General features: G+C 39.0%; 1 protein-coding gene and 1 pseudogene across 5 annotated transcripts in view; one reads left to right on the plus strand and one right to left on the minus strand.

Moving 5' to 3' along the window:
* Nucleotides 1-25,000, minus strand: part of POLA1 (DNA polymerase alpha 1, catalytic subunit) — a 295,311-nt gene that overhangs the window by 71,427 nt on the left and 198,884 nt on the right. Inside the window, exons 36-37 of one of the 5 annotated variants that reach the window (XM_061407814.1) lie at nt 8,532-8,687; nt 6,595-6,682 (exon numbers count right to left, since the gene is read on the minus strand). The exons of 3 other annotated variants lie outside the window; for them this stretch is intronic. In XM_061407814.1, the coding sequence (XP_061263798.1) occupies nt 8,577-8,687 (111 nt within the window). In that variant the 3' untranslated portion in view covers nt 6,595-6,682; nt 8,532-8,576. Of the gene's footprint in view, nt 1-6,409; nt 6,683-8,531; nt 8,688-25,000 lie in introns of those variants that run through there. One more of the 5 variants, XM_061407815.1, reaches the window with a different exon arrangement.
* Nucleotides 21,299-22,255, plus strand: LOC133241975 (large ribosomal subunit protein uL13-like; annotated as a pseudogene).

Below are 25,000 nucleotides of genomic sequence, written 5' to 3' on the forward strand. Positions count from 1 at the left end.
CTCAACATATGGGCTAATGACACTAGTCTTGGAAATGATTTCTAATGTTTCCTGTGTATATCTACCCCATGGCAGACTGGCTCTGGGGTCAGACTGTATTTGGTCTCAAATTAAGTTCTGCCACTTAAAGGATTGGGTGACCTTGGACACAATGCTTAATTAACCTATTCATACCTCAATTTCTTCATCTGTAAAAATGAGAAAAATAAACCTCTCAGGAATGCTGTAAAGATAATGAGTTAGTATATATGTAGCAATCTCCCAATTTATTCCCACCCCCAAAACCCTGGTTAACTATACATTTATTTTCTATATCATGACTCTACTTCTATTACTTGTTTTGTTAATAACGTTCATTTGTACCCTTAAAAAAAAAGATTCCACATATAAGTGATATATGATATTCATCTTTCTGTGTCTGACTTACTTCATTCAATATGAAAACCTCTAGGTCCATCCATGTTGCTGTAAATGGCATCATTTCATTCTTTTTTAAGGGTGAGTAATATTCCATCTATCTCTCTCTCTCTCACACACACACACACACACATACATAACTATATATAAAATAGACACATAATAAGAACCTGCTGTAGAGCACAGGGAACTCTACTCAATACTCTGTAATGACCTATGTGGGAAAAGAATCTTAGAAAAAATGAAGTGGATATATGTGTAACTGATTCACTTTCTGTGCACCTGAAAGTAACATTGCAAATCAACTATAATCCAATAAAAATTAAAAAAATATAACACACGAGCATATGGAAAGCACAAGCACTATGAATGGCACACCCTGTATGTCACTAATAAATGACATATTCCGTACTTTCCCAACTAGAGCGCAGCTTCTGGAGGGTTTGAATTTCTACACAGTTGCAAAACCCAATGCCATGCCCTCAATAGGTGCTCTAGAAAGTTTATAAGGAATATGTTTAAACTCGAACTATGAACACCCCCTTTTAATGGACACATTAAACTGCTATTTCTACTGTTTTAGTTAAGATATGCCTTTAAAATTTCAGTATCCTTCAATTTCTACACACCTTTATGTCTTATATAAATTATTAGTCTTGATTAGTATCAAGATTAATCTTGAAAAGATTGAGATATGCTGTTTTTTCTGTCACCCAAATTGGTTTTCTGCCCATTTTATTTGCATTATTTATGCTTTTTCTGTAAATATAGAACAAGAAAGGGTGAAAAAATACTGGTTTGCCAACTCCAATGTACTTCTTTGCAAAGGAAATTATTTCCATAGGCTACAGAAATAACTTATTTGGATTACTTCAATTAGTTCTAATACAAAACATTGCCACCACTTCATTAATCAGCTGCTTGTGAGGGTTACTTTTCCAAGAAGTCTTTTTAGTAATTTGATTAGAAAGAATAGTAGTGCACATTATCATCTGATTCAGTATGTCCATCAAGTAGACAATTTACAGTGAGTTCTTGATAACGATGGGCTTATTTTAAAAAAGCCACACAGACAGCAATTTCTTCATTTTATAATCCTAGTCCTATTTTTTGGTGAAGATGAAGTTATTTTTCAAAGTCTTTGGCAGCACACGGTGCTGAATAAGCATCAGGAACTATTTCAATGCTTCAAGAGGCATTTCACTCTTTGCCTCTCCCCACAGACACCCCCCCCCCAACGAATGATGCAGTAATTAAAACCTAATTATTATCTTCGTTTTAAACAAAACCTAAAGTGAATACCAATTAATAACAACATACTAATGAGCATCTGCTGTGATGAAATTGAATATGAATGTGCTGCAAATTTCGGGTAATTTATTTTTTTTTAGGGAAGTGCCACTGGTCGCATTCTGCTGTTAGAAGATTATATAGAATGTACACCATTTTCTATCAAGTCATTCTGCACATGGCAATTTCCATCTTAGGAGATAGGACTGGCTTTAATGCTACAGATGTTGAAATACCCAAATATTGGTCATGTTGTCTTCACTGGGACTGAGGACAATTTTAGGATTCTACCTTGAATTTATTGCCCTCTCTTCAGAAGTTTTCCTTTTTTAAATGCTGTATTTCAAGGTTAACCTCATGCCAAAAAAGCCCCACAAAAAACCCAAAAGATTTCAATTAGCCCCCATGCTACATATAATCATGTATTAACATCACAATGAGAAATGTAAATATAAATTTCTAACTAGAAGAAATAATAATATAAAAATAAGGTTGGTAAGTCACTTTGGATTTCACCAGAGCTATAAAATGGCCTAGAAACATTTATGTAAGTAAGAGAAACCCTTGATATCTGGAAGTATTGAGGTAGTTAACTTTGTTCAGATTCATTCACGTTACTAACATCACCACACCAAGAAGCAAAATGAGGAGACAGAATGAGGTTCTGAATATTATAGTTTCAACCTCCATATCTATAGTAAGAATGAGTAGGGCAAGATCAGTGTTTTTCAAGTATGTTCAATTCATGTGCCTTGGAGGGTTCTCCAAATGTTTGATTCTGATTTCACTGATTATATATTCACTGTAAAAAATTCAAGACAGGTGTATTCACATGTACTACCTCCCAAATTTTAAGACGTGTAAGATCCCAACATATTAGCTGGTGTTCTCACTGAAAAATAAGTTATAAGCTATAAAAATCTCATCTTTTTTATAGTTGGGAATTCTGCATGAATCTTATTTGGATAAAAGGGTTTCCTAGATTAATGAGTTTTCTAGGGTTTCTTTCTAGATTTAAACTAAACTGAAAACTACTTTGACTTTCTTTCCCTGGCACATTCACCCAAATATATCTAATCTGGCTAAAATAAATATTCTCTACCACTTCCCAACCCATCCACAAAAATTTGGCAAAACTGAAATCTAGAATGTTTGGTCAGCTTTCTAATATTCTTATTAACTGGCACCAAAGGGTCTATGATGAGCAATATCAATAGCTACTAAAATAAAATAAATGCACATGGCTACTGTAAATAAAGTGATGCAGCATTTAGGACAAAAACTTAACTGTAATCTGACCAGGCTGTTAAGGTGTACTCTGGCTTTGGTGACATCTCAGAACAAGTTCTGCCTCAGATGGACAAGACAGGAGAAGGCTGTCATAGCTGATCCAAGCCAAGCCAAAGTCAGCCTCCCTTCACACCACTACCCACCAAGCACATAAGAAAGACTGCTGTGCATTCATTCAACAAATTGAGCATCTAAAATAGGCCAGACACTATTCCAGCTGCTAAGGCTACATCAGAGAAAGAGAAATAGGATAAGATCACAGGAGCTTATAGCCTGGTGTGGGTGTGACTTTTCCAACACTACATTGCAGTCAAATGTGGATATTTCCATTTATCTACCTGCTTCTCACAGTAGCTGCTCTCTGTAACTTTTTAATGGCATGTTTACCTTGCATTTCCTAACAGAATTATTTGAGTGTTTAAATTCTTACATTACAGAGGTCTCAGATGATTATACTCATTTTAAAATTTGCGTCCCTTGCATTTATATAATAATGTTAGGCTTTTCAAAGTATTCAGTCCTCACAAAAGTTGTCAGGTAGGTGGGAAGTTAAAATTGTTGTCCTTATTTGACAGAGCTCATCAAAGGTGAAGTCACCTGTTCATGATCCCAGATCTGGTCAGTGAACGGAGCACTAATGGCCAGTTTGCAAACCTCTTAGAAAAACCAGTGGAGTCAAAATTAGAGTGACAGTTTGTGACTAGAATCAATATTTTTTATTGCCAAATGGCATCTTAAATCTTTGCCTGAAATGCTGGTATAGGATTATCTGAGGTACAATTTTAAAGTCTATATGTGCATGCTATTTAAAGTGAACAGAGATTTCCCAGATGTTATCAATGTGTTAAATCACTGTGCTAAAGGAGAGGGTTGAAGAAGTTTAGCATGATGTATTAATATGCGTTTGACACTTTTCAGTTTTCAGCTCCATCTCCCAAGCATTATGCTTTCTCCCATTTGATCTTCAATAAATAAACTAGCCATTCTGATTATCCTCATTTTACAGATAAGGAAGCTGAGACTCAAATAGGTTATGGGACTTGCCCTAGGTCATGCAGCTAGTAAGGGGCAGAGCCAAGACTTGTTCCCAGGTTTTCAATGTCCAAGCCCCTTGATCTTTGTCATATGCCACTTTTCATTCATACACTTTCAACAATGTCATTCTGTGTGTTAATCAGTTCTTTTGTGGCTAGTTTTCAACCTGAAATACTCAGTGCACCAGAGAAGCAGTGTATTATAAGCACCTGGTACCTCACTCACACTGTTAGGCTACAGTGATGTCATGTTTAGGGCACAGCCCACTATGAGTAAAAGTGGCAGGAGCACAGGGCCAAAAGCAAAGGGCACTGGCTTGGGGGCTGGAGGTGCAGACTGCAAGGAGAAACTGACCAAGCCAAGTCAAAAGTTTTCCAACATGTATCATGGTTGAACTGGGAACCTAAAGTCTAACTGTGTCAATTTAATTTTCTAATTTTTGCTCTCCTTCATTCTAAGATGCACCTTTCAGAAAATGTACCTTTGAGCAGAAAGATATAAAAATCTAAGTTCTTAAAAGTTTATGTTCCACACAGATCTCTGTGCACGCACTTCAGAAAAAATTTTTATGGGTTTAGAAATTCCTTTTAGAACATAAAGAAGCTTTCCTTTTCTGTTTTACAAATTGAAAAACTGAGGCTCGGAGAAATGAAGATGGGGCGGATGCACCCCATTAAAGCACTGTTACCAGGATTACATGACATAATATGTGTGAAACATTCAGTACACTACCTGACATACAGTGAGCGCTAACTAACTGGTAGTGAGTCTTTTAACTTTTTCTTAGCTATGAACACTTGCCTTTGGGAAGTTTCCTGAAGTAAACCAAGTAGGCACCTGTAAGAACTTGACATTTTTTTCTCCTTTTTAATTTTGTGAACTTCATTCAAAAGCCAAGGCCAAACAATATACTCTTATGATTCTAAGTAAAAGTCACTGATTATGTAAGCAAATTTTTTAAAAAGGAAGGGTGGTAAGATTTCAGTACCAATCACTGTAAAAAAATGAAGACTTGATTTCTATCTCTCCTATAGGCTGAAATAGGATAAAGTATTTCCTTGCTTTTAATCTCTTTACAACTTATAGCAGTTCTGTTTATTTTTAAATTTTTTTGATGTGCATCATTTTAAAAGTCTTTATTGAATTTGTTACAACACTGCTTCTGTTTGATGCTTTGGTGTTTTGGCCGTGAGGCATGTGGGATCTGAGTGCCCCACCAGAGATCAAACCCCTGCCTCCTGCATGGGAAAGTGAACTCTTAACCACTAGACTGCCAGGGAAATCCCAGTAGTTCTGTTTAAAGTACTGTAATCTCCTTGAGGATAGACATCTTATCATAAATACCTCAGGACTCCCAAGATCCTGGCATAGGGAGGATGAAGATGCCAAAAACATAAGTTCTTTAGAAGAAAAGTTCTAAGTAAAGCCAAGGCACTGTAAGCTGTTAAATGTGAAAATACGAGATAAGGCAAGTATGGTGTGGTTGTTAACAGCACAGACTCTGGAACCAGTATGGGTTCAAATTCTGCCTCTAACATTTAGCAGATATGTGATCTTGGGCAAGGCATCGAAAACTATACTCTCCACCTCCTTATCTGTAAAACAAGGATGACAACAGTGCCTCAAACAGTAGCATATGTTTGCTTTACATCTTTTTTGGCGGTTGAATTTAGCTACAAAAAGCCCTTAATGTATCTTGATAGTCTTTTCTTCTACTGTCTCTGTATATAAGCCTATAATGAGGTTATATACCTTATAAGCTATTAGAAGACAGAAATTGTAGCTATGAATGCAGTTTTAAAATGATAGTCACAGAATATCACAGGCTCACATATCAGTAAACTTAAAAAATGATGCTGAGGAATATTCAAGAAAGGGTGGAGTGCTTTTTGTTTTGTTTGTTATTGTTGGAGGTCAGTTACTACTTTAACGGAAGTCAAAGAGGCAGATTTTGGAAAGAACTTCGCTGACTACTTTCAATTTTTCTTTCTTTTTTTTTATAATTTTATTTTATTTTTAAACTTTACAATATTGTATTAGTTTTGCCAAATATCTAAATGAATCCGCCACAGGTATACCTGTGTTCCCCATCCTGAACCCTCCTCCCTCCTCCCTCCCATACCCTCCCTCTGGGTCGTCCCAGTGCACCAGCCCCAAGCATCCAGTATCGTGTATCGAACCTGGACTGGCGACTTGTTTCATACATGATATTATACATGTTTCAATGTTATTCTCCCAAATCTCCCCACCCTCTCCCTCTCCCACAGAGTCCATAAGACTGATCTATACTTCAGTGTCTCTTTTGCTGTCTTGTACACAGGGTTATGTTACCATCTTTCTAAATTCCATATATATGCGTTAGTATACTGTATTGGTGTTTTTCTTTCTGGCTTACTTCACTCTGTATAATAGGTTCCAGATTCATCCATCTCATTAGAACTGATTCAAATGTATTCTTTTTAATGGCTGAGTAATACTCCATTGTGTATATGTACCACAGCTTTTAATGATAAACAGTAAATGCACCCAACAGTGGTTAACAGTGTGGATTCTGGAGTCTGACAGGCTCTCTCCTTCAAATCCTGGCTGTGACATTTATTGGAGGTAAAGTCCTAGGATGAGCAACCTCTCCAAGCCTCAGTTTCTTCATCTGTAAAAGACCCATGCGACTATTGTGAGGATTAAATTGAATAATGAATATTAAGTATCTGGCACAAGTGGTGGCACTACTGGTAAAGGACCTGCCTGCCAATGCAGGGGATATAAAAGACATGGGTTTGATCCCTGGGTTTGGAAGATTCCCTGGAGGAAGGCATGGCAACCCATTCCCATATTCTTGCCTGGAGAATCCCATGGACAAAGAAGCCTGGCGGGCTATGGTCCATAGGGTTGCAGAGCTGGACACGAATGAAGTGACTTAGCATAGCACAAGTGTATAGTCTGACACATGGTAAGCACTCAGTTTGCCTTAGTTATCATTTAAGTGTTATACTCAATAACACTCTTGCTTGATTCTAAGACACCTCTCATCACTTTGAATGTTTCTGAAACAAAGATTTGTCTTATGAATTGTTGTCTTTGCTAAAAATTTTCTTTTCCTCTGAAATGCTGTTACTATATCAGTGGTATGTCTTATAATTGATGCCACCATAGAAGAGAGAAATACATTGGGTATAAACAGACTTAACATTTATGCCCTCCTTGTTCTCCTAGTTCATTAGTTAAGATTCACTTCTTGTTACTATTCAGTTCAACTGGTCAGACTATGTTTGGTCATGATGCTGTTCTAGTTGTCTTAGTCAATGAAATAAATCCATATATCTTACATCTAACATGGCCATTAGGCTTTAAGGCCATAGACTCCCCATGCTAACCACCCATTATCAAAATACAAGATAAGAAGTAATTCTTTTACTGATATGGTTTGGAATTTCTATAGGAAATTTCAGGTAGCTAATTTAGGTACTCATTACACATCCAAAAAACACATGGTAGATGTCTTATGATTTTGTTTTTGATGTTTTGTACAAGAACCTATTCAGTAACAAGTCACTATAGTTATACTTTCAAATGTCAGTAAATTAATTTTGACAATGAAAAAAAAGTAACAAAGGGAGTATTAATATACATGCACATGTAATTCACTAATTCCTCTTCTAAATTCTTCCAACTTGCCAGAATTATATTAGAACCACAAAAACAGAGCCAATAAAAACTAGTTTGGCTGCTCTTTGCCCTTTCTTTCTACACTACATTAGAAATTACAGTCTTAGACATTTGTTTAATTAGAAACTAGGCTTGCTTGTATTCAAGACCTGGTCTTTTCTACTGAAAGCTTATCTAGGCCACCTTCTACTTACAACAGGAAACCAAACCATTCCATACAGAGGTGTTAAAACAAGCAAAGCACAAACTGGCTAATGGACTTTCCTAGGAACAAAATGCATAGTCATCGATGTGTTCTCTCTTGACTACTTTCTCCTAAAAGGAAGGAAACTAGTAATTTCTTGTAACTTAAAGAAAAAGATTTGTAATCTAGGAAATTATATCTGGTAAAATGAGAAAAACAGAAACAAAAATCCTATCCAGGCTCTATACACCTAGGTCTCAAATCATGGGGTGTCCTTTGATAATATATCCCACTCATGTCCTCTCTCCTCCTTTAAAAACTGTCCTCAGGTTCCTGGGATTGGCTTCATCCCAGATGCAACAGACTGAGACGGTATTCTACTGTTTTTCTGTCTTAACTCACATGCTTTATCATACTCTATCTGGGGTTTGCACAGAAACTTCAAGGATTAATAATGAACCTTCCTAAACCTATGTTACACCTGCATCTTCTGCATCCTGAGCAGGCGGCACTGATATGAAAAAGTATCTTCTTTCTTCTGCATTCCTGCTGACTCCACTTGTTCTGTAATCCTTGAAGACTGTAACAGAAGTATCTTGATTTGAACTCCAGCAGGTCTGTTTCTCTCAAATCATTTGTCAACACTCACCTATGTTACTTGAGTCACCGCCGATATACACACTGTGGTGCTCAATTATTCAGATGCAGTTGGTTCACTTCCTTGTTCTTCCCCTTTCTGGCTTTGGGCCAGTTCACTTCTCAGCAGTTTTTCAACCAGTAAAGTGAGAAAAAGTAACACATCTTCCTGAAATATAGTACTGGCATATAGTAGGTATTCAATAAACACTGTTCCAATATCAAGTAAATAAAGCATTAAATCAGGCAAATTTTTTTTAAGCAATACTAAAGACTTGGATGGGAAGTGGAGATGACTGGTTAAAAATTTAAGTTCTCATTATTTGTGAATTTCATCTGCCCAGGTGAGTGGTTTACCAACATTTTCTCAGCAACTGAACTATTGTTATACATGAACTTTAACAGAGCAATCTCATAAACAAAACAGATAAAAGTAGAAATACTCCAGCGGTATCTTTGAATAAGGTCAGGGCCCTCACCCATAGAATACAATTTCAAACTCTTTTTAATGCTAATAAAATCCCAGGATGTATATGCAGAATGTAGGAGCTAGAGTCCTAGGTTCTCCAAATAGGCCCATTAGTTCTGTGAAGAAATGAAAAGGGCCAATTCATATATCATCAGCTGAAGATACAGATATGGGTTTGCTAAGCCTAATACGCGTGTATGCTAAGTCGCCTCAGTCGTGACGACTCTTTGCGACCCCATGGACTGTAGCGTACCAGGCTCCTCTTCCATTGGATTCTCCAGACAATACTGGAGTCAGTTGCCATTCCCTTCTCCAAGGGATGTTCTCGACACAAGGACTGAACCTGGGTCTCATGCACTGCAGACAGATTCTTTACCATCTGAGCCACCAGGGATATGGAACAGTGTAAATCACAACCATTATAAAATAAAATAAAAGAAAAGAAAGCATGTTTATTGGAATATTGTCCCCCCTTTAAAGTTGGCATTAAGTGGGCAGAAGTCTGGAGGCAGCTGGAGCATTCAGTCATGCACAGGCCTGTAGAAGGTCCTGCCCACCAATATGACTACACCATAATCTATTCCAACTCACTCAGAAACACTGTTTAAGAGTTGTGAAAGTAAGATAACCTTAACCAGTAATTTCACCCCAGGAGAACAAAAGGAACATGATTGAAACTAATTTACATTTTCAATTACTACAAAAATTTCGAATCGATGCTCTTCTTTTTGTGGTCTGTTTGTTTTTAAATGATTACCTTTACCTGACAGGAAGGGCATGTTCGTGAAAGGGGTTCCAGAACACTGGCAATGGGGAGATGAAGAGAAAACAAACCAGCTCTCCATGAAGCTATGTATCCCTCAATAAACAAGACAGAAGAATGGTAACTATAAGCAAATACATGCCTATACTGCTCGAAAGAAAATAGAGCTTCCTGAGGTCGATCATCGTTTTTAATGATTACGTTAAAAAATATTTAGTTGTCTGCATCAGGTCTTAGTTGTGGTACATGGGCTCCAGAGCTTGCGGGGCTCAGCAGTTATAGCACGAGGGTCTACTTGCTCTGAGGCATGTGGTATCTTAGTTCCCTGATCAGGGATAGAACTGCATTGCTTGCATTGCAAGGTGTATTCTTAACCACTGGACCACCAGGGAAGTCCCCTACCATTGTTTTTAAAAACAAAAAACATGCTGCTCTAAAATCCAGAATTTCCTATTCAAAACTTTGTCATGTTTTCAAGGCTTTACTTTATAATTTAAATAGTTAGAACTTGCATATGGCCTGCCACTCCCAAATCTATCCCATCCCAAAAGCTGGGCTTAGGAAAGACCTTCCTTTTTTACTTTAGCAAAATGAGAATATTAATGTCTTGTTCCTCAAAAGAGATTTTTGTCATAGCTTGATATTTTCTCCTTGTGTAGATTCCTTGACAAAAAGCGTTGCAGGGGCTCTCAATAACATATCTATTATATTTATGTGAACTGTGTTTACAAGGTGGCAGGAGTTGGGACTTATTGTCATGTAACCTCAATGCCAGATATTTAATTCATTTAACTTGTGTAAAAGGAGCTCCCTTAGTTCTATGTCTCCACATATATCCCTGTATTTGAAAAGATTTATTCTTGAAGTGGTAAATAAATTCGCCTGCCAATGCAGGAAACACAGGTTCAATCCCTGGGCTTCCCTAGTGGCTCAGTGGTATAGAATCTGCCTGCCAACAGGAGACGCTGATTTGATCCTGGCTAGGGAAGATTCCCTAGAAAAGGAAATGGCAACTCATTCCAGTATTCTTGCCTGAAAAATCCCATGGACAGAGAAGACTTGTGGGCTACGGTTCATGGGGTTGCAGAGTCGGAAAAGACTTATCAACTAAACAACAACATCCTCGAAGTAGAGTTATATGTTATCACCAGGCCACAGAAATTTTTCTTTCATTTTTACTTTAAAAAATTTCACAGTGAGATTAATTTGGGAGAGTATATATGGTATAGTTCTATTATTTTTTAACACATGTAACATCCATGACAACTAGGATACACAACAGTTCCAAAACTGCCTTTTGTTGCCCATTTGTATTCAGACCATTCTCTAATCCACGACAACTACTGGTTCTCCATCATTACAGTTCTGAAATTTCAACAATGCCACTTAAATGGAATTAAACACTATATGGTCTTTTGAGTCTAGCTTTTTTTCACACAGCATAATAGCTTTGAGACCCATCCAAGTTGCTCTATGTTATCAGTAGTCTTATCCTTTTTATTGCTAAGTAATACTCCATGGTATGAAAGCACGACACTTTATTCATTCATCCACTGAAGTGTGTTGGGAGTTGTTTCCAGTTTGGGGCTATTATGAATTCAGTTCCTTAGAAACATTTCTGCACAGATTTTTACATGGTTATAATTTTTCATTTCTCTAGGGTAAATACCCAAGAGGATTCCTAGGTCATACAGAAAGTATATATTGATCTTTATGAGAAACAAACTGTTTTTCAGACTGGCAGCACCATTTTACATTTCCACCAGCAAAGTAAGCATGAAGCTTCCTGTTGTTCCACGTCTTCACAAGCACTTGGTACTGTCAGTATTTTGTATTTTAACCATTCCAGTGAGTATGGAGTGCTATCTTGTCAAGGTTTCAATTTGTATTTCCCTGATGCTAATAATGAAACAACTTTTCACATTCTTATTTGTCATCCTTATGTTCACTGTGGTAAAGAATCCGTTTAAGTCTTTTGTTTATTTTTAAATTGGAGTGGTTTTCTTTTAACTGAGTTTTGAGAGTTCTTTATATATATATACTAGACACAGGTCCCTTGTTGGATATGTGATTTGTAAACATTTCTTCCAAGTTTATGACTTGTCATTTCTATCCCTTAATAGTGTCTTTTCGAGTAAGTTTTTATTTTGATGAAGTTCAAGTGATTTTTCCTTTTTTAAATTGATCATTTTTATCTCATGTTTAAGAATTCTTCACCTAATCTGAGGTCATGAAGATTTTCTCTTATGTACTACTTCTTAAAGTTTATAGTTTTGCACTTAGAGCCATGATATACTTTGCTAATATTTGTATAAGATTTTAGCTCAAAGTTTATTTTTTCTGAATGTGAATGGGGGCTATTCATTCTTCATTAAATTCTTTTGAATCGCTGTTAAAAATCGATTGGCCAAACTTGTTTGAGTCTATCTATTCTGTGGGTCTAGGTTTCTATCCATTTGCCAATTTTACACTGTTCATATCTGTAGCTTTAAGTCTTACAATTGATTATTGATTCCTCCAACTTAATTTTTTTTCAATTATGAATTTACTTCCTTTAACAAATATAGGACTATTGAGGTAATCCATTTCATCTTGGATGAATTCTTATAGTTTCCGATTTTTGAGGAATTGGTCCACTACTCTTAAACTGTCAAATATGTTTAGTATTCCCTGATCCTTTTAAAATCTGTGGAGGCCTAGTATTCTGGATAGTGCCAATTTGTATCTTTACTTTTTTAAAATCTCTGTCAGCCTTGCTAGGTGCTTATCAATTTTATAGATATTTTCAAATATTCATGTTTTTGTTTCACTGATTTTCTCTATTCTTTCAGTTTAACTAATATATCTTCGCTATCTCTTTTCTTCTGTTTATTTTGGGCTTATTTTGCTCTGCTTTTCAAAAAAATTTCTGAAAGTGGAAACTCACATTATTGATTTGATACCTTTCTTTTCCTCTAATACAAACATTTAATGCTATCAATTTCCCTCTAAGTGCATCATCCTACTATACAGTTTTTTACTTTTCCCCTTTGAACCTCACCCGATTCTGACAGCATGATTATTTAATAGTTAACTGCCAAATGAACACACTTATATTACCAATGGGTCAATAAACAATCCCTTGACACTTACTACTTGAGTATTTTACAGATTTTGTGTGTCTATGATGCATAAATATTGGTAATTGGTCTACTCTGCATTACAATAGGCACCATAGTATATACACAGTCTCAATCATTGTTTGATATGTTGCATTTGCATTTTCACTTGGTTCAAAATATTTTCTAATTTTCCTTGGGACCTTTTTTTGACCGTTGGGTTATTTAGAAGTGTGTTGCTTAATTTCCAAGAACTTAAAGAGTTTCTGATTACTTTTCTCTTAATGACTTCTAGTTTAATTCCATTATGGCTACAGAATATACTCTGTATGATTTCAATTATTTTAAATTCATTAAGGTTGTTTTTATAATGCAGAATATAGTCTATCATATAGTCTATCTTGTTGAATGTTCCATGTACACTTGAAAAGAATCTTGATCATGCTATCGACAGGTGGAGTGTTCTGTACATATCAATTAAATCCCATTGGTTGACAGTTCTTCTATATCCTTGCTGATTTTTTGTCCAGTATTTCTATCAATTACTGAAAGAGGAGTGTTAAAAGTTGCCACGTATAATTATGGATTGTCTGTTTCTCCTTTCAGTTCTGCCAGCTTTTGCTTCAGGTGCCACCATTTTGAGGCACTGTTGTTAGGTACATACGATTTGGGGTTGTTTTCTCGTCTTAGTGAATTAGCTCTTTTATCATTATGTAAAATCCCTCTTTATTATGAGTAATTTTCTTTGCTCTGAAGTCTAATTTTCTGCTTTTAACACAGCCACTCTTTCTTTTCATTGGTGTTTGCATGGTATATCTTTTGCCATTTTCTCCCTTAACCTACCTATACCATTATATTTGAAGTTAGTTTCTTGAAGACATTTTATAATACTTGCATCATTAAAAAATACATTCTGATAATTTCTTTTAATTGGTATAAACACATTTAGAACATTTGCATTTAATGCAGTTATTGATATGTTTGGATTTGGGTGTACTATTTTATTATTTGTTCTACTTTTCCTTTCTCTTTTCTATTTCCTGCCGTCTTTGGGGTTATTCAAACATCTTTTTATTATTTAATTAATTGTGGTTTTGACAACATCTTTTTGTAAAGTTCATCATTAAGGATGACAATATATATACTTTAGAATTAAAAATTTACCATGTAAATGTAATACATGGTAAAAATTTACCACGTAAAAACCCACATAGGTCCCTTTTCCCTCCTTCCTTTGATGTTGTAGTTGTCTCATAAATTAGACCTACACACACTGAAAACTGGTAGAAAATGCTATAATTTTTGCTTTCACCTATCAAAAATATTTCAAGTAACTCAAGAAAAATAGTTATTATATTTACCATTTCCTTTTCCTTCCTTCTTTTTTCTTTTTAATTAATTATTTATTTTTGGCTGTGCTGGGTCTTTGTTACTATGGGGGCTACTATTCAGTTGCAGTGCTTGGGCTTCTTACTGCAGTTGCTTCTCTTGTTGCAGAGCACAGGCTCTATGGCATGTGGGCTTCAGTAGCTGCAGCACATGGGCTCAGTAGCTGTGGCTCAGAGGCTCAAGAGCACAAGCTAGATGGTTATGGCACACAGGTTTAGTTGCACCATGGCATGTGAGATCTTCCCAGATCAGGGACTGAACCTGTGTCTCCTGCATTGGCAGCCGGATTCTTTATTGCTGAGCCACCAGGGAAGCCCTTTTCCTTCATTCTTGATGTTCTAGGTATCTTTCCAGTATCATGTCCCTTCTGTCTGAGTAACTTAGTACAACAATTCTTTCAGAGTAGGTCTGCTGACAATGAATTCTCTTACCTTTCTCTCATCAGAAAATGTCTTCCTTTTACCTTCACTCCAAAAGATTTTGGGGGGGCTAGATTAAACACTCCAGTACTGTTGCCTGGAAAATCCCATGGATGGAGGAGCCTGGTGGGCTGCAGTCCATGGGGTCGCTAAGAGTCGGACACGACTGAACAACTTCACTTTCACTTTCCACTTTCATGCATTAGAGAAGGAAATGGCAACCCACTCCAGTGTTCTTGCCTGGAGAATCCCATGGATGGAGACGCCTAGTAGGCTGCAGTCCATGGGGTCGCACAGAGTTGGACACGACTGAAGCGACTTAGCAGCAGCAGCAGCAGATTAAAACAGTGAGTTGATAATCTTTTAGCACTTTAAAAACACTGTACTACTTCCTCTGGCCTCCACATTGTTTCTGATAAGAAATATGTCATCATTTGAATCATTTTCCCTTATGCATGCTTTGTGACCCTGTAGACTGTAGCTCACCAGGCTCCTCCGTCCATGGGATTTTTCAGACAAGAATACTGCTACTGCTAAGTTACTTCAGTCGTGCCCGACTCTGTGCGACCCCATAGACGGCAGCCCACCAGGCTCCCCGTCCCTGGGATTCTCCAGGCAAGAACACTGGAGTGGGTTGCCATTTCCTTCTCCAATGCATGCAAGTGAAAAGTGAAAGTGAAATCGCTCAGTCGTGTCCGACTCTTCGCAACCCCATAGAGTGCAGCCTACCAGGCTCCTCCGTCCATGGGATTTGCCAGGCAAGAATACTGGAGTGGGGTGCCATTGCCTTCTCCGGACAAGAATACTAGAGTGGGTTAATATTTCCTCCTCCAGAGGATATTCCCAACCCAGGGATAGAATCCATGTCTCCTGCATTGGCAGGCAGTCAAACACTCTACCACTGAGGCACCTGGGAAGTACATTTTCTCTTACAAAACATCATTTTTCTGATTGTTTTTAAAACTTTTGCCCCCTCCAACACACACACACACACACACAGAGTTAGATTATGATGTGTTCCAGAGTGAATTTCTTAGGGTTTACCCTGATTGGGATTCATGGAGCTTTCTGAATCTGTCAGTTTGTCTTTTGTCAAACTTGGGAAAGGTTCATATTATTTCTTCAAATATTTTTTTTCAGCCTGGTGCTTCTCCTTTTTTGGATTCCAATGATATGAATGTTAGACTGTATTATTGTCTCACAGGTCCCGGAGGCTCTGTTCTGCCTAACCCCTTTGTCATTTTCTACCTCTCCTTTAGACTGGATAATTTGTACTGATCTATTTTCAAGTTCACTGGCTGTTTCCTGTGTCATCTCCATTCTGCTATTGAGCCTACTCAATGAATTTTTAAACTTTGGTTATATTTTTTGGTTCTAATATATTTATTTGGCTCTTTTTTACATCAATTTCTTCTGTCATATAACTCTAACAGCATCATTTCAATCTTGACTTTGGATTTCTGACCCCTGCCCCGCCCCACCCCATGCAAGTTGTGCTTTTTCTTCTTCTACCAGGTAGTTCTGAACTGAATTTTGGACATTCTGAGTAGCGTGAATCTATGGGTGTTACTTAAATTCTATGGACAACAGTTGATGAATTTGTTTTAGCAGGCAACTGACTTCATTAGGTTTGGGTTATGGATTCCAGCCCACTTTCTCTGGACTGTGGGCCTGATCTCAGTTCACCTTTCAAAACTGTGGCAGTACTTGTTATATTTGTCCCATGTGTACTCCACCCAGAAGTCAATCTGGGCTGTGGTCTTTTACTTCAGTTCTCAAAGTTTTTGATATGCTGATTAGGCTCAGATCCTTTCCTTCCAGATTAGGGTATGAGACCCAAAGTTTAACAAAAACTTTATGAGGTCACCTTCCCTGAAGCTGTCTTTGTCTGTGATCTCCCTGGTACTTTTTAGTTCCCAGCCGATAGCCAGAAAGCTGGGTCTGTACTTCTTTCCTTCCTTTCTTAAGAAGGCACATGTGAGTTGAGTGTTTTGGCTCTTGGTGACTACCACTGCAGCTTTTGTTGCCAACATAAGATTACTTGGGGGCTGCAGCATGAGAATGAAAAACAGAGAGAGAGAGAAAAAATAAAAAACACCTTCGGGATTCCCATATCTTTTCTAGTAAGGGGATAACCTTACTTCTCTAATATATGTTTGTAACTTTAAGATCTAGATAGAAAATTTTTATCTTCTAAGGAGCCTTAGTTTACCATATCTCTTTAGCACTGATGTATTAATTCTATAATATACTGTTACTTTTTAAGAACTTTCATTTTATTTCTAATCTCTCTGGTTGGTTCCTTATATTGAAGCTGTTTAAGGGCAGAAACCATGGCTTCAAAACCTTTTTTACTTGCTACACACCAGACAAGCAGCATGGAGAAGAGACAATATTCAGTAACCGTTTGGTTGACAGATGCTCCAATTGGTCTTTATAAAAATAAGAATAATTTTTCACAATATGAAAATGAGAAAATAATAATAAAGTAGGGGGAACTTAAGGTGCTAGTTAATCATCAAGGTACAGTTGGTTCCACTACAATGCTTACTTTGAAAATGAGAATTAATTCCAATGCCATTGATACATCAGGAAATACTGTGAACATAACATGAATTTTATGTCTGCTTCTACAGGATTCTGTCTGTAAGAAACACTAGGTAAATGCAGAAAACTGCATCCAGATGAATCAAGCCACAGAGGAATATATGTAACACACATATACATACACCCCTCAAACACTGACCAGCTACCCCTGTTCACTGAGTGTGTAATAAGCTACACTAACCCACATCTGGTGTTTGTATAATTTTCCTTCCAATTTCAGATAACCTTCCTTCTACCACTTCACCATGACTTATGAGCTGCAACCTTTCTGATGTTCACTTTCACAAGCAAACTTCAAGTCTTTTGCAAGGTAAAATGCTGTATTTATTGTCGTACTTACATATTTCTTAGCTATTCAAGATATGTAACATCACACCACTGTTTTCATTAGGTTCCTATATCCCCACATCCAAGGAACGGTCGTTGTGCAGGCACAGCAGGGCCAAGAGGAGCTACTCCACGTTCAAGGTCAGGAGGGGCGGCCATGAGGAGATACCCCTCGTGCAAGGTAAGGAGCAGTGGCTGCGCTTTGCAGGAGCAGTGGCTGCGCTATGCTGGAGCAGCCACGAAGAGATACCCCACGTCCAAGGTAAGAGAAACCCAAGTAAGATAGTAGGTGTTGCGAGAGGCATCAGAGGGCAGACACACTGAAACCATAATCACAGAAAACTAGTCAATCTAATCACACTAGGACCACAGCCTTGTCTAACTCAATGAAACTAGGCCATGCCTGTGGGGCCACCCAAGACGGGCAGGTCATGGTGGAGAGACCGATCTGACAGAACGTGGTCCACTGGAGAAGGGAATGGCAAACCACTTCAGTATTCTTGCCTTGAGAACCCCATGAACAGTGTGAAAAGGCAAAATGATAGGGTACTGAAAGAGGAACTCCCCAGGTCAGTAGGTGCCCAATATGCTACTGGAGATTAGTGGAGAAATAACTCCAAAAAGAATGAAGGGATAGAGCCAAAGTAAAAACAATACCCAGTTGTGGATGTGACTGGTGATAGAAGCAAGGTCTGATGCTGGGAACAGCAATATTGCATAGGAACCTGGAATGTCAGGTCCAAGAATCAAGGCAAATTCAGAGTGGTCAAACAGGAGATGGCAAGAGTGAACATCAACATTTTAGGAATCAGCGAACTGAAATGGACTGGAATGGGTGAATTTAATTCAGATGACCATTATATCTACTACTGTGGGCAGGAATCCCTCAGAAGAAATGGAGTAGCCATCATGGTCAACAAAACAGTCCGAAATGCAGTACTTGGATGCAGTCTCAAAAACGAAAGAATGATCTCTGTTCTTTTCCAAGGCAAACCATTCAATATCACGGTAATCCAAGTCTATGCCCCAACCAGTAATGCTGAAGAAGCTGAAGTTGAATGGTTCTATGAAGACCTACAAGACCTTTTAGAAGTAACACCCAAAAAAGATGTCCTTTTCATTAGAGGGGACAGGAATGCAAAAGTAGGAAGTCAAGAAACACCTGGAGTAACAGGCAAATTTGGCCTTGGAATATGGAATGAAGCAGGGCAAAGGCTAATAGAGTTTTGCCAAAAGAACACACTGGTCATAGCAAACACCCTCTTCCAAGAACTCAAGAGAATACTCTACACATGGACATCACCAGATGGTCAACACTGAAATCAGATAGATTATATTCTTTGCAGCCAAAGATGGAGAAGCTCTACACAGTCAGCAAAAACAAGAACAGGAGCTGACTGTGGCTCAGATCATGAATTCCTTATTGCCAAATTCAGACTTTAAATTGAAGAAAGTAGGGAAAACCACTAGACCATTCAGGTATGACCTAAATCAAACCCCTTATGATTATACAGTGGAAGTGAGAGATAGATTTAAGGGCCTAGATCTGATAGATAGCGTGCCTGATGAACTACGGACTGAGGTTCGTGACATTGTACAGGAGACAGGGATCAAGACTATCCCCATGGAAAAGAAATGCAAAAAAGCAAAATGGGGCTGTCTGGGGAGGCCTTACATATAGCTGTGAAAAGAAGAGAATCGAAAAGCAAAGGAGAAAAGGAAAGATATAAGCATCTGAATGCAGAGTTCCAAAGAATAGCAAGGAGAGATAGGAATGCCTTCCTCAGCGATCGATGCAAAGAAATAGAGGAAAACAACAGAATGGGAAAGACTAGAGATCTCTTCAAGAAAATTAGAGATACCAAGGGAACATTTCATGCAAAGATGGGCTCAATAAAGGACAGAAATGGTATGGACCTAACAGAATCAGAAGATATTAAGAAGAGGTGGCAAGAATACACAGAAGAACTATACAAAAAAGATCTTCATGACTAAGATAATCATGATGGCGTGATCACTCACCTAGAGCCAGACATCCTGGAATGTGAAGTCAAGTGGGCCTTAGAAAGCATCACTATGAACAAAGCTAGTGGAGGTGATGGCATTCCAGTGGAGCTATTTCAAATCCTGAAGGATGATGCTGTGAAAGTGCTGCACTCAATATGCCAGCAAATTTGGAAAACTCAGGTGTCAACAGGAGTTGAAAAGGTCAGTTTTCATTCCAATCCCAAAGAAAGGCAATGCCAAAGAATGCTCAAACTACCGCACAATTGCATTCATCTCACATGCTAGTAAAGTAATGCTCAAAATTCTCCAAGCGAGGCTTCAGCAACATGTGAACCGTGAACCTCCAGATGTTCAAGCTGGTTTTAGAAAAGGCAGAGGAACCAGAGATCAAATTGCCAACGTCTGCTGGATCATGGAAAAAGCAAGAGAGTTCCAGAAAACATCTATTTCTGCTTTATTGACTATGCCAAAGCCTTTGACACAATAAACTGTGGATCACAATAAACTGTGGAAAATTCTGAAAGAGATGGGAATACCAGATCACCTGACCTGCCTCTTGAGAAACCTATATGCAGGTCAAGAAGCAATAGTTAGAACTGGACTTGGAACAACAGACGGGTTCCAAATGGGAAAAGGAGTACATCAAGACTGTATATTGTCACCCTGCTTATTAAACTTATATGCAGAGTACGTCATGAGAAACGCTGGACTGGAAGAAGCACAAGCTGGAATCAAGATTGCCGGGAGAAATATCAATAACCTCAGATATGCAGATGACACCACCCTTATGGCAGAAAGTGAAGAGGAACTAAAAAGCCTCTTGATGAAAGTGAAAGTGGAAAGTGAAAAAGTTGGCTTAAAGCTCAACATTCAGAAAACGAAGATCATGGCATCTGGTCCCATCACCTCATGGCAAATAGAAGGGGAAAAAGTAGAAGCAGTGACAGATTTTATTTTCTTGGACTCCAAAATCACTGCAGATGGTGAATGCAGCCATGAAATTAAAAGATGTTTACTCCCTAGAAGGAAAGTTATGACCAACCTAGACAGCATATTCAAAAGCAGAGACATTACCTTTCCAACAAAGGTCCATCTAGTCAAGGCTATGGTTTTTCCGGTGGTCACGTACAGATATGAGAGTTGGACTGTGAAGAAAGCTGAGCACCGAAGAATTGATGCTTTTGAACCGTGGTGTTGGAGAAGACTCTTGAGAGTCCCTTGGACTGCAAGGAGATCCAACCAGTCCATTCTAAAGGAGATCAGTCCTGGGTGTTCTTTGGAAGGAATGATGCTAAAGCTGAAACTCCAATACTTTGGCCACCTCATGGGCAGAGTTGACTCACTGGAAAAGACCCTGATGCTGGGAGGGATTGGGGGCAGGAGGAGAAGGGGACGACAGAGGATGAGATGGCTGGACGGCATCACTGATTTGACGGACGTGCCTTTGAGTGAACTCCGGGAGTTGGTGATATACAGGGAGGCCGGGTGTGCTGAGATTCATGGGGTTGCAAAGAGTCGGACACGAATGAGCGACTGAACTGAACTGATATTCTTGTTTGAGTCATTGATGAAATTTTGGTGGGTTTCTAACCCATGTGTCTTTTCCATAAAGCATCTGGTTGTGATTTTACATAACTTGGTAATTTTAGAAATACATGTATGGAGTTATAGGAGAGCTGAGTGCAAACAGAGAGGCTGGGAGGGAAGACTGGTCGAAGGACAAGTGTAAGAATAAAAACAAAGGACAGGATATGGACCACACTGCCACTATGTTCTTAATTTCAAAATTTGCCCTCCTTTCCAGGTGGCTACCAAAGATGGTGGAAGGGCAGGTCCTGGCGCTCAATGGCCGAGGCCATCTCCTGGGCTGCCCGGAGGCCATTGTGGCCAAGCAGGTGCTTCTGGGCTAGAAGGCTGTGGTCGTGTGCTGTGAGGGCATCAATATTTCTGGCAATTGCCACAGAAGTAAGTTGAAGTACCTGGGTTTTCTCCCCAGGGGGATGAACACCAACCCCTCCTGTGGCACTTCCAAACCCCAGCCGCATCTTCTGGCAGACTGTGCAAGGCATGCTTCCCCACAAGACCAAGCAGGGCCAGGATGCTCTGGAGCGCCTCAAGGTATTTGATGGGATCCCACGACCCTATGACAAGAAAGCAGATGGTGGTTCCTACTGCCCTCAAAGTTGTGTCTGAAGCTTACTTGGAAGTTTGCCTACCTAGGGCGCCTGGCTCATGAGGTTGGCTGGAAGTACCAGGTGGTTAACGGCCACACTGGAGGAGAAGAGAAAGGGGAAAGCCAAGATCCACTATCAGAAAAAGCAGCAGCTCACGAGGCTATGGAAGCAGGCTGAAAAGAACATTGAGAAGAAAACTAACAAATTCACAGAGGTCCTGAAGCTTCATGGATTCCTAGTCTGAGCCCAATAAAATTGACTGTTTATTCTTCATGCTTGGCCTGGCCTGCCCTTCCTCCATCGCCACCCTAGGATGTGGGGGCCCCCCAGGGGCTGCCATGCAGGTGCCACAAGCAGATCGGGTATAGCTGAGGGGCATTAGTCAGTGTAGGCAGTTCTAAGGGCTGTGCAGGCCATCATTGGTCTGCAGCCTATTGGTTCGTGAGATTTTAAAGACATGAACAGTTGAACAACCAATACAGTTGCAATATTGGCAGAAGTAAGCTGGAAGACTTAATTGGAAGTGACCCCCATGACTTAAAGGGTGTCTGTTCAAGTTTCCCACGTGGTCAGACACTATACTCTGCAGCTGTTAGGATGTGAAAGAATGCCCAAAAAGTGTCTCTGGAAGAGACATTTCAGCCAAGGGGTCACAGGCATTGCTTCGTGTCTTCTCTACATTTTGTGATCCCAAACTAATAAATTATTAAAAAAAAAAAAAAAGATTTGCCCAAGAAGATTTTCTTTGTTCTATAATGATCCAAAAAGAAGAGCAGAGTCTAACACCACTAAACTGGGGTAGCTAATCAAACCAAAGATTAGTTTACTCTAAAGGCTGAACTTCAACTTACTGCTTCAGAGTAGAAATGACACAGCTTCCTAAGGCTGGTTTTCCTAATAGAGCATCACTAAATAATACTGTCTAGCGAAAGGGTACGAGAAGGCACAAAAGAAACTCAACAATGTCTTTTGCTTCTGCATCTCCAGCTATTCGTAGCCTACCAATCCTTCCAGTTCTAGCCTACATTTCACCTTTTCTGTGCAATCATCTCAGCTTTGCCTTTTCTAACCACTTATGTACATGTTTAGACTAAAATTAGTATAGCAGTTGTTAATTACTTCCTGCCATCCCTTCAACACACCTGTATATGCATGAACACACACCCATCTGAGACAATGGTTTGTTCCAGCTGTGATTCTCATGACTTTCAGGGATCTCTCAGTAGGAGTAGGAGTCTGTGGTGTGTCTCTGTGTCCAGGAATTTTACTTCATCAGCTAGACTGTGAACTTAAAGTGGAACACAAGTCATTTTCCCCTCAAAAACCTGAAGCCTCTTGTGTTGGGTGGGGTAGGGTGGTTCTGCAGAACATGGTTTGTGTCTTTTGTATGGCACAAGAGTTGGCCATTAAGTCTGTGTTTAGGAAGAACCAGTGATTTGGGTAAGGAGTCTATGCAATTATTAATATTTACCTTAAAATTACTTATTTTTCGGTGAGTAATCTAAATGTATTAGAATCCAATTCAGAATCAATGACTACAGGAAGGAATCCCTCTGCCATTCACTGTATATAATAACATAAGGTAAACAACGATCTGAATAACAAATTCTATCAGTTCTGGCTTAAAAATTGCATCTAGAATCTAACCACTTCTCATAAGCTCTCCTACTATCTTGTTAGTCAAGCCACCAGGTCTTTTGCCTGGACCACAGTGTCAAAATAGTTTGCTTAAAGTCAAATCATGGCATTCCTCTGCATTCCTCTGCTCAGAACTCCTCAATAGTTTCCCAGAATTGAAGTCAAAGTCCTCACAATGGTCTGTATGGCCCCTCACAGTTGGTATCCCCCTACTGCCTTCCCTGTTACCACTCTCCCCACTGTTCACTCATCTCCTGCCACACCAGCTCCTTCCAATTCCTTAGACGTGTCCAGCAAGCTCTTATCTCAGGCCCTTCACACTTGCTGTCCCATATGCATGGCATGCTTTTCCTCCACCTACCTGCATGGCTCACTGCTCATATTCTTCTGGTCTCTTCTCAATATTGAGAACTTCCCTAACAATCCTATAGAGATTAGCAACCCCCAGTTGCCTCAGTCCTTTCCTCCTTACACAGCTACATTTTTCTCCACAATACATGTTACCACCTGCCCTGGGCGTGTGTGCTAAGTTGCCTCAGTCGTGTTCGACTCTGAGAGCCCATGACCGTACTATTGGGCGTTCTATCTTCCCATACTAGAAGGTAAGTTTCATGAGGACAGGGTGTTAGTTTAGTTCCCTGCTATATCCCTAGAAGCTGTAACAATGTTGGCCCAGAGTAGGGGCTCCATAAACTTTTGTTGAATGAGTTTGGAGTACATAATAAGCAACATTATTTATAACTATGACTCAAAAGCATAAAATGATCTCTGCTTGGCATTCCAAGAGAAACACATCCCATATCAAGGTTATCATCAAGGTTATGTCTAAAAGAGAAAAATACAAAAATTATCAAGGCCACAAGAAAGATTTCAGACTCAGAAATCTTGCTCTGTAACTGGAGTGCTGCCTTCAAATGTAGGAAGCTTTGGAAATCTCAGTTTCTACCATTCAGTTCCTCTACAAAGCCTTCATGATTGTCAACAAATATGTCCTGCACTGCACTGCTTCTAAGCAGTGAGGCAAAGAAGGGAACAGTGCAGGACAGTATGGAGAACATTCACACACAGTGCAGCCTTCCCTGAATTATCTGTCCCCATCTCCGGTGGTCTTCTTGCTGAATGCTGAACTACACGTCCCAAAATGCCTTGCAGGATTCTATGACAGCATTTCAAAGTGCCATTTCCACAAAATAAAATTTGGGGTCTGTGATTAAAGTGAGTCAGTGCGGTGGTGGTAAAGAATGCTCTGCCTCTATTTTGCATAGCAACTCCCACATGTTTACCCAGACTATGTTTATATTAACCAGGTCTGGCTTTCCAGTGAGTTCCGTGTGTTTCTAAAATGAGAATCAGAGAGCCACACAATGTACAGCCTTAAAAATAAAATTCTGCAGGGTGAGTGAAAGACAATATATCGTCTAAATATAAATTCTAATTTCAGCGAGTGGTTTTGCTATTTTTAATCCTCATGGAATTTCAGACCCCCTTCAGTTAGGAGAAGGCTGTACTACAGCTTATTGGTCACTGATGTGTACTTCAGACATCAAGGCTAATAAATATAAAATCTGAGCTCAAAATGTCTACCTTGAAC

This window comes from Bos javanicus, chromosome X (assembly GCF_032452875.1).
Source record: "Bos javanicus breed banteng chromosome X, ARS-OSU_banteng_1.0, whole genome shotgun sequence".
In the NCBI taxonomy this organism is placed as follows: Eukaryota; Metazoa; Chordata; class Mammalia; order Artiodactyla; family Bovidae; genus Bos; species Bos javanicus.